At 51.7% G+C, this 14770-nt stretch overlaps 1 protein-coding gene across 1 annotated transcript in view; it reads left to right on the top strand.

The window, feature by feature from the left end:
- Positions 1-9592: 9592 nt before the first annotated feature.
- The window catches only part of Hmcn2 (hemicentin 2), a 155259-nt gene continuing 150081 nt past the window's right edge, over positions 9593-14770 (top strand). The window contains exon 1 of the mRNA XM_013355724.1: positions 9593-9851. Within this exon, the coding sequence (XP_013211178.1) occupies positions 9593-9851 (259 nt within the window). The remainder of the gene's footprint in view (positions 9852-14770) is intronic.

The raw sequence follows: 14770 nt of genomic DNA, 5'->3' as shown, positions 1-14770 counted from the left end.
TCCCACCTGTCTCCTCTCTATCCAGAGGCAGCCCTTTGTCCCCCTGGAACAAATTCCCTTGCCCCCTTTCGTTTGTCCTCTTCCCCCTCCGTCACCCTCTATCTGTCTTTGTTTCTTATTCTCTGCCCTCTGTCCCTCTGGGCAAATAAATCTCCTCCATGCTGAGAACTTGGTCTTGGGGGTTCTGAACCCACATTTTTCCTTTCAGCCACCGCCAGTGTTGTTCTTGAGGCTTCAGTCCCTGCCTGCGTTGGATGCCAGCTTCCTAAACATTAACAGAGATATAATTAGATCTGGTTTGTTAGAGGAGTCCACTGCCTAAGCCCTAAGCCAGCGGCAGCGCATGCCCAAAGGTCGCTGTGATGCCTGGGCTGCAAGTACGTGCCTCTCTCTCTCTACACTTCCCAAGCACAGTTCTTGGGGCTAGCGGTTCCAGACTGCCATAGCTGAAGCACCTTTAACCTGGCTTCTTCTGCAGCTCGCTGCTCTTGTCAGAGGTTACCTGTGCCAGCTGATGTCAGGAGGCTCTCTTTCCTTGACTGAAATCATCTTCAGATCCATGAATTCTTTAGTGGAGACTTCTTGAGGGTAAAATTGAATTGACAGGTCCTTAAGGTGGGTGGTGCAGTGAGCCGATTGCATCCTGGACCAAAAGTCAGCATGCCTGCCTCAGGGGCTGGGCCCAGTCTGGTTGAGAGGTAGAGGGAGACCCCTGCTGGTCCCCTTCTGGTTTCCATCCACGGCTCTCTGGCAGCCACACGCTGCTCTTGTATAAAATATCAGAATGCAGTCTAGCACGACACCATGTGCCTGTGGGGTAGTGTTTTGTGAGGCTCATACCACACTTCATCCACCCACTAGCTCATGAGTGGATGTTTGCTTGTTACTCCTTTGGGCTGTTGTGAGCAATACTGATAAGTCTTTGTTTGAATGTGTGCGTGTGTGCTTGCTAACTCACGCACGAGTGTGGAGAGGCCAGAGAATGACTTTGGCTGTCTTTTGCATTGTTCTCCACTTCACTTTTGGAGACAGAGCCTCTCGCCAAACCTGAAGCTCACCACTTCGGCTCAACTGACTGACCAATGAGCCCCCGAGTTCCTGCTGTCTTCACACCCATCCCCCAGTGCTGGGATTATAACATGCTCTGTCATGCCTGGCTTTCCTGTGGGTCCTGGGCATCTGGCCTTAGGTCTGCATAATTGCCCTGTAGTCCCTCTGCCCGTGGACCTCCTTAACCTCTGAATGTCCATTTGTTTATTTTTGAGAAAGGTCTCATATGACTGTCCCAGAACTTAAAGCCAGCCTCACATTGATGAGTTTACTGCCCTCCACCCCCCAAATGCTGGGATTAAAGGTGTGTATCCTCACACCCGTCTGAATGCCCATTTTTCATGGGGTACAAACCTGGCCGTGAACTAATGGGTCCTTTGGTGATTCTGTGTCTGGATTTCCTGAGGCTCCGCCCTTCTGTTTTCCTCCGCACTGCCCTCACCTTACAGACCCGCCTTTGGATCCAGCCTCTCTCAGAGCTGGGAAGTGACCCTGAGTGGCGTGCTTCCCTCCTGTTCCCTTGGAGACAGGCTTCCGGAATCTTCTGGTTGACCAGAATGCTATCTGAGCCATGTGTGATACCCCACACACCCGGGGGCTTCTGGCTTTGCTGCTCAACACTATAGAAGTGGTGCTAACTGTGGTGTCTGGGCTGGGTAGGGACCATGGTGGTGGCAGCGGTCTTGAGTCGAGGGCAGGAAAAGTTAGGTAAACTTGCTGGCTTTGAAGGCCTTGCTTCTCAAACACAGAGACTGTCCAATTCCTTCCACATTCTCCACACATTTGGAGGAGATTATCATCATTGGGAGAGTCTCTACTAAGGGGAGTTATTGAAGATCCAGGGTCCAGGTGAGAGCGCACAGTTTTGCCGTGCAAACACAAGGATCTGTGTTGGAACTCATATAAAAAGTCAGGCATGGTGGTGTGTGCTTGGAATCTGAGTGCTGGGGAGACGGACACAGGTGGGTCCCTGGGGGCTTCAGGCCAGTGAGAGACCCTATCGCAAAGAAAAACTAAAGATGAACTGTGCCTGAGGAATGACAGTGGAGGCTGTCCTCTGGCTGCCACATAGAGTCTCTCTCTCTCTCTCTCTCTCTCTCTCTCTCTCTCTCTCTCTCTCTCGATCAGGTTTTGGGGGGGGCTGAAACAAAGAATGAAAATCAAAGGGCCCAGGCTTCCCTGGGTCTAGCGATCCATCCGCTCAATCAACACCTATTTACTAAAGCCCTACTGTATGCCCACTTCAGGATTTGGAGATCTGAATGAAAACGAGTCAAAGATCACTCTGTCCTTTGGAGACAATTCTCATGGTCACTTTTTTTGACCTGGGGTCACCTTTTGTAGACTAATTCTTTCTTCAGGGTCCCTCATCACCTGGGGAAGCAGATTCATTCCTAAGTTGACGTCTAAGAAAATATTGAGGTGTAGAAAAGGTTGCTTAATGGCCAGTGTGCAAGGCTGTGCACTTATGAAGAAGGTAGCTGTGTAAAACTCTCACTATCTGAAGGAGAACGAAACCAGGAACACCTCCACAGGCAATCTTCTAGGGTGGGATCGTTCTGAAGTGGGATGCTTTTGGGATGAGATGCATCTGGGACAGGATACTTCTGGGATGGGATGCTTCTGGGTGGGATGCTTCAGGGATGGGATGCTTCTGGGTGCGATGCTTCAGAGATAGCATGCTTCTGGGGTGGGATACTTGTGGGGTGGGATGCTTCTGGGGTGGGATGCTTCTAGGGTGAGATGCTTCTGGGGTAGGATGCTTCTTGGATTGGATGCTTCTGGGATTGGATGCTTCTGGGATTGGATGCTTCTGGAATGGATGCTTCTGGAATGGATGCTTCTGGGGTGGGATGCTTCTGGAATGGATGCTTCTGGGATGGGATGCTTCTGGGATGGATGCTTCTGGGGTGGGATGCTTCTAGGGTGAGATGCTTCTGGGATTGGATGCTTCTGGGTGGGATGCTTCTGGTATGGATGCTTCTGGGGTGGGATGCTTCAGGAATAGAATGCTTCTGGGATGGGATGCTTCTTCATGGGATTTGTCTGTGACAGGATGCTTCTGGGATGGGATGTTTGTTGGACAGGATGTTTCTGAGGTGGGGATATTTCTGGGATGGAATGTTTTAGGGATAGGGATGTTTGTTAGCCAGTTTTGTGTCAACTTGACACAATTTAGAATCACTAGAGAGGAGGGAGCCTCAATTGAGAAAATGTCTCAATACGATCAGGCTATAGGCAAGCTTGTAGGGCATTTTCTTAACTAGTTTTTGATGGGGGAGGACACAGCCCATTGTGGGACCCCTCCATGATCTCTGCATCAGCTCCTGCCTCCAGGTTCCTGCCCTGTTTGAGTTCCTGTCCTGACTCCCTTTGGTGATGAGCAGTGAGGTGGAGGTGTATGACAAACAAACCCTTTCCTCCCCAAGTTTCTTTTGCCAAGGTAAACACAATGGTAAACGCCATAGTATCTCTAAGACAGGGTGTTTCTGGGATGGGAATACTTCGAACCATATTTAGCAGAGAAATCAGTGCAGTCTAAGTATTTCCAAAGATCAGGGAAGCCATGGATAAGACAGTGCTAAAGTTCCTTTCTTTTCATATGCTCTTTGGACTGGCTTCCCCATGGTTTCAAGATAGCTACTCAGCCCCTCAGAAGTAGTCACTACATCATGAAGTGAGAGAAGAAAACTCTCTTCTCTCTCTTCAAAAATTTATGTATGTGTATATGCATGTGTGTTCGTTTCTGTGTCTGTTTGAGTACATGCCCTACATGCCTGCGGAGGCCAGAGAGGATCTTAGATCCCTTGGAGCCAGAGTTACAGGCATTTGTGGGCCACTGATGTGAGTGCTGGCATCCAAACTCCAGTCCTCACGATTGAGCAACACACATTCTTAACCCCTGAGCCATCTCTCCAGAAGGCTGTTTCTAGAAACTTTCTAATTTAGCCTTGAAGCTGGCCTAGCAGTCATCTCTGGTTAGGTTCGTGCGTAGTGCGAGTTAGGGCTTAGGGCTCATTATTTCTTTTTATAGATATTCAACTGTTCCAACATTGTAAGCTGGAAAAGCCTGACTTCCTTTTGGCACCTTTTGCAAACCCAATTGATCACGTGTGGGTCTTCCTAGACTCTTAGTCATTCCTGTTGACCTCCGTCTAGGCTTCCCCTTCTGAATCTCTGTCCTTCCCCTCCCTGACCTGCTCCGTGTACCTCTTCCTTCAGCCCCTGCAGGCTAGAGCAGTGTCAAATGTCAACACCTAGCCCATTCTCAAGGAGGGGTAGGGACCACAAAGAGTCCCACTTGTTGGGGTTTCCTATGGAGGGGACTAGGGTGTGGCTCTTCCTCAGGTCACCCGAACGGAGTGTAAGTATCTCATGCAGAAAACTGAGAGAACCGAAAGCCACGCTTTCTGGGAAGAGGAAAGGCAAAAGCTTAAGGTAGAAAGCTAAAATACAGTTGTGTGTGTGCGTGTGCATGTGCGTGCGTGTGTGTGTGTGTTTGCATGTGTGTGTGCATGTGTGTGTGTGTTTGAGTGTGTGTGCGTGTGTGTAGGCTGGAGGACAATCTTGGGTGTCTCAGGAGGTGTCCAACTTGTTTTGTGATACAGGCTCTCACTGGGACCTGACAGGTTGTCCAGGCTAGAAAGTCTTGCCAGTGACAGCACCTCCATTCCTGTACCTTTCTGTTTCTGCACCCCTTCCTGCCCCAGACAAGTGAGCATTTCTATGCTCGCTTTGTTATGTGAGCTGGGACTCAAACCCTGGTCCTTGTGCCTTGATGCTGAGCATTTTCCTAGCCTTTCCAGTTTTTTTTTCTTTCTTTTTTTTTTTGCCACAATTTCTCTGTGTAGCCCTGGCTGACATGGAACTCACTTTGTAGACCAGGCTGGTCTGGAACTCACAGAGATCTACCTGCCTCTGCCTGCCCAGTGCTGGGATTAAAGGTGTTCACCATCACTCCGGGCTAGACTCTTGTTTTTAATGGGGACGGGCCCTCTCACAAGAAGCATAAGATGTGTGCAGGTATCAAACCCCAGCTCATTGTAGATGTAGGTGCCAGCCTCCAGAGACACCAGTGAAGGTGGCAAAACGGCTTTAGATGATGGTGAGACTCAGTCAGGATACAGTCAGAACAAGTGAACCATGACCTCTGAGAGGAGACATGCTCTTCTTGCTGCTCCCTCTCCTCCGAAGTTAAAGACTGAGCTGCGCAGGCGCTCTGCCATGGAGACCCCGGAGCAGCAGGGCTAGGCGGGATGATGGGAGTGAGTCCTGGAGACCCCGCAGCAGCTGGGCTAGGCGGGATGGTGGGAGTGAGCTCTGGAACGCGCTCTGTCCTGGAGACCCTGCAGCCGCTGGGCTAGTCAGGATGGTGGGAGTGAGCCCTGAAGCGCTGTCTCTGGCCCAGTTTTCATTTGTTTGTTCTTGAAAACATGGGGATGGGCAACGGTTGCTGTGTCAAGTGGCTCAAATATTTCTTGGGATGGCTTCAAATCATTCCTGCAGTACATGTGACTTGGAGGCTGGTCCCGCAGTGGGACTGGGCTCGGCAGTAAATCATCCAGCCCTGGCTCTGGGGCCGTGGCTGTATGGTCGGGACTCTGGCTGCCCCTCTTGTCCTCAGGAACTCCATCTATTCTAGTCATCAGTCCTCTGCCTTCCTGAGAACCCTGTCCCCTGGGTCCTACATGAGAGAGCAGGCCCTGGATTCTGCGCTACCATCCTAGAAAGGAGCCAGCCGCTCCCTGCTCCAGCCACACAGTCCAATCCTTACCCCTTTTTGTTAAGTTTCTCCAGCAAAACATGGCTGGCTCAGGTCTCCTACAGTTTGCAAAGGTGCAAAAATGTCAGAAATCTGAGTCAGAGGTGTCCCCTCCGCCACCACAGAGCACCCTGACAGCATGCCTGAGAGAAACCTGGGGTCTGGGTCAGTTCTAGAAGCTCTGAGCACTGGGCTCTTACTGGAGTCGTTGCCCTGAATATCCAGGACAACCATGAGCAATGGGGTGGGGGTGTCCCTGGGTTTTCCAGAAAGGCAAACAGAGGCACAGGCCAAATCCTGCATGATCCAAGAGCTTCCTTTTTATGAGCCTCAGTTTCCCTATCTGGAGGGGATCTGGTACTCAGTAAGGATTTGGCCCATGATAGTCCCAGTCTTTGAGGGACACAGCAGGCACCCTGGGGAGGAGGGCCGGAAGGGACCAGGTGAGCAGGGCAAGCCAGACTCAGCATCTGACGTGGTCCAGACCAGGTACATGTAGAGGTCAGGTTATAGTGAGAGCAATGAATGTCTAACGTCCTAGGTTCTGCAGGTCCCTTGACTGCCTCGGGTCCCCCTGCAGATACAGGCCAGGCATGGTTCTGAGCCACAGAACAATAGTGTGGTGTGTTTCCCTTAAAGGCTGCGGCCACTGGAGCTCTCCTCAGCAAGCATGTGTTGTGTTAGGAAACAACTCTAAGATCATGCCTTCTGTAAACAGTGGAAAATTGTGGGCTCTCTTGAGATAAAATAAAATCAGGCTCCCTGGGGGCTGGGGAGGCAGAGGTGAAGGCATGGAGCGGGTTCCAGCAGCTTGGCTGGTTTGTACCTGCATGACACAGGTCTCCCTCGTTTTGGTTCCATGGCCATGTTTACATCCCTTGGGGAGCTCTGAGCATCTGAGACACCTGTGCTTAAGGCAGCCACCTGCAACCCTGGATGGGCAACGGGACCAGGCCAGATGGAATGGTGGCAGATGTCTGCCCGAGGTTCCCTTCCGCGGCAACTGGGGGAGGGCCAGGCTGAGCTAGCTCTGAACTTTTCCTTCCATCTCCGGGGGGACCTGGTGGTTCTTGCTGAGTGGTGGGATGACAAGAAACATCTGCAAACATCCGCAAGCAGCTCATGATTTTTCCTTCCAGCTCTTGATATTTTTCTCTTTAGACTTATTTGTCATATTTCATATATGAGAGTTTTGTTTGCTTGTATGTGTGTGTAACACATGCATGCTTGGTGTGCATAAAGATTAGAAGAAGGCAGTGGGCTCCCTTGAACTGAGTTGTTATGGGTGACTGATCCACCATGTGGGTGCTGGGACTCACACCCGAGTCTTCTGCCAGAGCAACCTTGTCTTAACTACAGAGTCACCCTCCAGCCCCCTCCACTTCACTGAAGGTCACCAGGCAGTTTCAGAACTCCAATCTGAATCTGGGTAGGGTGACTTATACCTATAACACAGGAACTTGTGAGGCTGAGGGAGAATCCCTGGGTTCAAGACCAGCCTGGGCTACATATTGAGACCCCCACTCCACCCCCGTGAAGTTCAAGTCCATGGTTCTCTCCACCCCTTGTTGTCTTTGAGTCCGTCCCTGACCTCCTTGGAGAGATTTGTGGCTTCCAGGCATCTGCAAACTCTGTCCTCTGAACTTCAGTCACTGTGAGCGGCCCGAGTGTGCTAACAAGGCCCACTTGCTTCTCTGGTTTATATTCCAATAGCTCCCAATGCCTTTAAGTAAACCAGCCAGAAGGGCTGGCGAAGATGTAAGGTCCTCCAGGTTCTAGCCTTTGCCCTTCTCCTGCCATCATCCCTTTCAGGGCCCCCGGGGGCCCACTGGCGGCCTCTGCGCTCCTGGCCTCTGCACACAGCTCCAGCTCTCAGGGCCCTTCCTCTCCTTTCGGCCTGCTTCTCAGCTTCTCAGCCTCGCTCCCTGGCCTCCTCTGACCCCTTAGGCTCAGCCCCTCCCTCCTGCGAGCTCCCCGAGCTCTGGATAATTCTGCTGTTGGCACTTATCTCGCTGGCTTAGAGTGATTTGTTTACATCTCCCTCCTCCTCAGGATGGGGACCACACTCCTTTATCTCCTTAATCCCTGTCCCCACAGCACCTCTTCCAGTACCTGACATTCAGCCGAGCCTCAGCTATTGTTTGCAGACTGAATGACCCAGTCCTCTGTCCTGGGTCTGAAATGGCACCATTTGGTTCTTGGTCCTGCTTGCTACATGCCTTCCCACAGCTGGAGCCCCTCTCCTCACTCCAACAGCTGACCCAGCCCTGCGCAGGCTCTGGGGGCAGTTGCAGCCTTTACCCAGAGAGATTTAAAAAGCCAGTTTGCACAAGTGCAGAAGATTCGGCTTCCCATTGAACTTGGCCTTGTGGTCCTAGCTTCTGCCATAGCCCACGAGACATTTCCCTAGGTCTCTGGCCCTCATCAAGACTCGGGTCTCTGTGCCATGTCCGGCCTGCCCCCTGCCCATGGCCATGGCTCAATAACCCAGCATCTCTGATACCCACCTCCCCTCGCAGGTGGCAGAGAGATCTCTACTGGGTTCATGTCATGTGCCAGGCTCTGGGTCTCCATTGCCACAGAGCTCAGCTGCAGGCAGCTGTACACACCCAGGCACAGTCCCAGGGCTACAGTTTAGTCAGAGCTAGGACAAGGACACAGGGGCTCTTGGTCTGTAAGGACAAAAATCAGCAGAAGTGTACAGTCTGGGAGGGTGAGGGACTTCAGCAAAATGGAGGGAGCGACCTCCGCCCAGCCCGATGGTGGAGGAAACATTCTGCCCAGCCAAGTGATGGAGGAATACCCCCAAAGTCCAACTGCAGAGAGAGCGCTCCCCAACTCAGTCTGACTGTGGAGAGAGTGTCCTCTCTTACCCAGTGGTGGAGACAGCAACTTCACCCACCCAGTTGACAGAAGAACCCTATCAGGTAGAAGATGGCTGAACTCAGCCCGGGCAGTCACTTCCGTGTGCCCCAGCCCCTTCACGAGTCTAGTTAGGAAGGTGACCAGAGGAGTGTGTGCCCAGAGCTCTGGTTCTCCATGTCTGCAACAATGTCTTACAATATTCAGAGGGAGGCAGCAGAGACAAAGGAATTTGGGATTTTTCTATATTTGGCTTCTGATGCTGCCTACACTACCTAGTAAATGGTTTCTTCTCTCTCCGAGCCTCGGATAACTTGTATCGAATAAACAGGTTTGATCTTAGTATCTGCCCGTCCCTGCGCCCCACTCCCCGCGGATTGCGGCAAACTTCTAGATAATAACTGTGGGATGCTGTGCCCATGGTGGATGCCAGGCTCAGGCTTGTCGATTTTTAACAAGAATAATTACAATATCTAGGAGACTCAGAGCCCCTGGGTCCTCGGAAAGGCCGGGTGGAGGTAGCAGTGGCTGCAAGGCCTGCCTGAGCCAGGCTTGGACTGTTTGTCCTCTCCGCCCCCGCAGAAGGGCCTGCAGGTGTCGGTGGCTTCCCGCACCCTCATCCCTGGCGCTTGGCCGCAGCGGCCCCACCTCCCTCCTGCAGTCTGCCCTGCGTCCTCCTCTAACCTCGGGGCTGGACCAGAGAGCCGCGGGGTTGGGAAAGTTTGAGTCACGCTGTGGGGCGGTTGGGGGAGGGGGTGAGGGAGGCGGGGTGGGCGTTAGGAACCGCCTCGGGCTCCCACCAGGGGGACCCCGCCGAACCCCTGTCCGGTGAACCCACTGGAGCGAGACAGCACTGCCACCTCTCACTGCGACCTGCGCGTCCCGTCCCGTCGCTGCTGCAGCCTGCTCCGGCTCAGCATGACGCCCGGCGCGCTGCTCCTGCAACTGCTAGTGGCGATCTCGACGGCAGTGGCGGAGGTCACGTCTGACGCGCCCACGACGGCACTGTCCCCTGCCACAGGAGATGCCACCCTGGCCTTCGTCTTCGATGTCACTGGCTCCATGTGGGATGATCTGATGCAGGTGATCGACGGCGCCTCGCGCATTCTGGAGCGCAGCCTGAGCAGTCGAAGCCGGGTCATCGCCAACTACGCACTGGTGCCTTTCCACGACCCAGGTAGCGCCCTGGCGGTCCTTGAGGTCGGCCCCACCCCCACCCCTTGGCTTCCCCGGAGCACCTGGCCCTCTGCGGTGAGCGTGATGGCAGAGCCTGAGCGCCTTCTCGCCCTTTCTCACTGCCTGGCCACGCCCTCTCCGGCACTCCCTCCTCCCCAGGTTGGCACAACCCAGGTTGAGAGTTTCTAGCAGGCAACCTCACCCTTCTGAGCCTCACCCTCTTCATCGTGAAATGAAAAAATTGCTCAGATGTTGGCAGCTGGCGCCAGGAGCCTGTACGGTTTTCATTTCTGGATTTTATTTTTTTTCTTCCCTTCCCTCTTTCCTTCCTTCCTTCCTTCCTTCCTTCCTTCCTTCCTTCCTTCCTTCCTTCCTCCTTCCTTCTTTCCCCTCCTTTCTTTTCACTTTTTGACACAGAATCTCATGTAGCCCAGGCTGGTCTCAAATTTGCTATGTAGTGGAGGATTGCCCCGAGCTTCTGATCCTCCTGCCTCAGTTTCTAGACTGCTGGCATCACAGACCAGCAACAACACACCCCCATGTCTGGTATTGGGGATGGATGGGGCTCCATGCACTGGGCAGGCATTCTGCTGACTGAGTTACTTTCAATAAGACCAGGTTTTTCTTAGACTCATCTCCCAGCTTGTGCATGGGACCCCGGGACACCCCAAAGGCCACCCTTTTTGGAGTGAAATGCAGCCCTTTGTGGAACCCACCACACTAGAAGTAACTCAGCCAGTTACCTTTCCCCCGTTGCCTGCCCATCTCAGCAGGGAGAAATCCCCAGCCAAGCAGGTCTCCTTGACTCCTGCTGATTCTTTATGCCCTACTTTTCAGCAGAGGGCTGAAAATGCTCCCTGGAAGGTCTCATCATGTGTCCCTTGCTCTCAGGGGAGACATGTCCTGCACGTCCCCAGCCCTGACTACTTCTCTCAACATTTTAAAAAAGTAGTATTTTTTGTTTATTTTAATTTTTATGTGTGTTGGTATTTGGCCTGCGTTTATGTCCGTGTGAGGGAGTCAGATCCACTAAAACTGGAGGTACAGACAGTTGTAAGCTGACATGTGGGTGCAAAGAATTGGACCTGGTTCCTTTAGAAGAGCAGCCGATGTTTATAACTGCTGAGCCATCTCTCTGGCCCCGACTTTTTCTTTTTTTTAATGAAGAACTTGCATGGAAGTTGGGGAGAAGCAGGGGGTTGAGCTCCGCTCTACACTCCTGCCTTGCTCCTGAGGGTCACATCTCATTGTTCTCTTTGAAGTCGGCTGCTCTGTCTGTCCACGTGTCCATCCAGGCTAGCTTTAAAGGCAGATTCCAGGTAGTGCTGACCAAGTGTTTGAGGAGGCTCGCCAAGCCTATCGCGATGTGCCAAGCCTCTCAGGGCACACTTGCCAATCACATAATCTTCAAGGGGCTTGACTCTCCCTATCTTAGGCTCTGGTGTCTGAAGATTTCCACCTCTGCTCTATGAGTCCATGGGGCTCCCCACCCCCATAAGCTGGATGCTGTGAGAACATAAGCCAGTCTCTATCTCTCCCCAACTCTCTCTCCCCCACTTTCTGTATAGTCTTGGACTCCTAAAGGCATTATTCCTCTGGGGCCGGGTGTAGATATGATCCAGTCCTCCTACTCGAGGTGGAGTGACTGAGACCCAGGGCACCAACAGGGTTTCCTGAAGCCACCTGCTGGATGTATGATGTCATTACTGTGTTTGCCCCTAAAACACTTGGCTCCCATTGCAGGATGGGGTAGCAGCTTTTTGAGACAGTGTCTTGAGCCCAGAATGGGGCTTCTGAAGGCCATGCTTGCTGCCCCTCCCTGGTCACTAACTTCAGATGCCCTCTGGGTGCTGAGTTGTGGCCCCCCAACCTTTGCGGCTCAGTCCTTCCCCTCCTTTCCTTCCATTCTGTGTCCTTTTCTTCCTCCTTTCTCGCCATGTTTGTCCTCTGTGCTTCCTTATTTCTTTATTTCTAATTTTAAAATATTTATTTGTGTGTGAATATGCACATACCATGGCATGCATGTGGAATTCAGAGGACGACTTGCCGGAGGAGAGCTGGAGGGTTCTAGAACTGGAACGTAGGTTGACTGGCTTGGTGGCCAAGTACCTTTACCCACCAAGCCTTCTCGCCAGACCTCTGTACTTTATTCTAAATCCATTAAATTTTAAATGATGCTCATCTTTTTAAAAATTGGTAGTAAAATACAAATCTAACTTCTCATTACAATGAACTTCACTACAGATGTAAAGACATTTTTCCAATAGAAAATGGTCCTCCAGCTGTCAGGGAATGAAAACTTGCAATACAACTTGCTTAAAAAAGAACAGTAGTCATCATTAAAAGCAAACATATATACAAAGCTCCACAGCCCTGTTTTTCTTGTTCCTCCCACTTTGAAGGGATGGAGAATACTCTAGAGAGGACCGGGGATCTGTGGGGAGGACCTGGATGTTCTAGAGAGGCCTGGAGATGCTGTGGAGAGAACCTGGATGCTCTAGAGAGGATCTGTATGCTCTAGAGACTTCTAGTTGATTTTGAAAGAACATATGGACTTTTTGTTTGTTTAAAACCCTGGAAGCTTTGCCTTTACAGCTCCATTTCTGGTGCAGAGGGCGTGGGTATCTGCAAACACTGGGGTAGACAAGAGCGCAGTTGGAAAGAAAGCTGGACCCCAAATTCAGATGTGCTACTGTAATTCACGTTCCTTCATTCAGCCTGTGTTTCTCTGGAGTTCAGGTTTCCACCGTGCACTAGAAAGCACAAACATTTATTCTAACAATTTTATGTCCAGTTTTACAACATGGAAAGAATTTTGGGAAGGACATGACCTCAGGAGGTGAAGAAAAGGGCCCTCTCTGCTAGAATCTGCCAAGCATGTGCCCTCATCTGGGCACTCTGGTAGCTACCTCAATTTAAAAACAATGAAGTGACATGTATTTATTTGCTGCTGTATACACGTGTGTGGATTTGCCACAGCACACACATGGAGGTCAGAGGACAAGCGTCTAGAATCAGCATTCTCTTCCTCCATGGGGGCCTTAAGGTTGATACAAGCACCTTTAGCTGTTGACCTATCATCTCACTGGCCCCTCCCAGGCTCCCCAAAACCAACCAAACCCTAAATCTAGCCCCAGGTTCCTTTCAGGGAAGATTTCAGAGTTCTGTAAGGCCCAAAGTGGGAGGGGGCTAGGATTCATGCCAAGGAGCCAGCAGCCTACTGGGGACAGTTTGGGGGTGCAGAACATGACGCGTTTAGCTGGACACAGTGGCTGAGGCAGGAGGATTGAAAATTCAAGCCCAACTTCAAGATGTTATTTCAAAATGAAAAGTTGAAAGAAAGTCACTTAGGTATTGGACCTGGCCATCACCCAGTGTCACGGGAGAGGACACTGGGTGTGGGGGGGGGGGCACACACACTGGAAGACCGAGAAGTGGCATTACAGGAAGGAACACTGGATGCGCTTGCTAGGGACACACTTGGAACAAGTGATTTCCTGGCTGGCTGGGTGAGGGCTGGAGGGCAGTGTGACATGTAGGGACAGGTGTGTGTGTGAGTCCTGCAGTTGTCCTGTGGAAATGGGGCGGGGTGGAGATGGATGTAGCCAATCCTGTTGCCCGTTGCCTGCTGTCTGTAGCTGCCAAGGATTGGGAGGCCTTGAATTTCCTTGTATGGGCTTGGAGCGCTGTGTCCTGAGCAGGCTTTGCAGCTGGGGTCTGGCTGTGACTGCTGAGTCAGCAAATGGAATGCCCGTCAGTAGAGGATGAACTTGAGACGTCGGGGGTTTCTGACCTGCCCCCCAACTCTGGGTCCTGGGGGTGTTTTATTCAAGGGAGCCTCTGGAGGGAGTCCGGAAGGGGTGCGCAGGGCCTCGCTGGTGCTTCTCAGGATGCAAGGCCTTGGAAACAAAGAAGGACTTAAGCTTTGGAAATCGGTTTAGTATGTCTTTCATTGCGAAAAAGCAGGACCAGAGAGATTGCCCAGTGGGTAAAGGTGCTTGCTGCCAAGCTTGATGAGCTAGGTTGATCCACCAAACCTGCATGGTGGGAGGAGAGAGCTGTCTCCCCAAAGCTGCCCTCTGCCCTCCGTGCCTGTGCCTACCCAATAAATAAATGCATAAGGGACTGGAGCCACGGCTCAGTGGTTAAGAGCACCGGCAGCTATTCCTGAAAAGCTGGGTTTATTCTTAGCACTCACGTGGGGGGCTCACAACTGGAATCTGTGACTCCAATTCCAGAGGTTCTGACGCGCTCTCCTTAAGTGTCAGGCACACACAGTGTGTGTGCACAGACTTACATGTAGTCAAACACTTGCACACATAGACTGAAATAACTTTAAAAAATTTAAAAATATAAAAAAAGTTTTAGAAATCATAACTGGGTGTGGTCTCAAATGCCTGTAGTCCCTAGGACCCAGAAGGCAGAGGCAGAGGCAGGAGAACTGTATTGGAGAAGAGCCAAGCTACAAGGTTAGCCCTACTTCAAGTGAACAAACAAACAAGCCAATCTGGACAATTTCTAGAGTAGAACAGTGACAGATTTTCTGCCGCATCTGACTGGTAGTGTAGACAGCTTTGTGCTTCCCTCCACTAAAAGCTACAAACCCCCCACTCCCAGGGTGACCTTGTCTGTGGCTTTAACTGACTTGGCTGCAGTGGAATTCCTAGGCCACTTTGAACATTGGTGGGTGGTGACTCGGTGACTCTTCAAGGGTGTAGAATGTTTTGGGCATTTGAGGGGCCGTTCTTAGCAGAGCCACCCCACCCCCAACTTCCTGGGAGTTAAGGGAAGAGGCTAGTTTTTCTGTTGGTACAGCTCTCCAGGCTCAGTACAGTTTAAAGTGTTCATTAGCATCACCTCTGACTCCCTCCTTCCCTCCCTTCCTCCCTCCCTCCCTCCCTCCCTCCTTCCCTCCCTCCC

The sequence above is a fragment of the Microtus ochrogaster genome, chromosome 4, assembly GCF_000317375.1.
Source record: "Microtus ochrogaster isolate Prairie Vole_2 chromosome 4, MicOch1.0, whole genome shotgun sequence".
Lineage (NCBI taxonomy): Eukaryota > Metazoa > Chordata > Mammalia > Rodentia > Cricetidae > Microtus > Microtus ochrogaster.
This window is presented reverse-complemented; position numbering and strand designations above follow the sequence as displayed.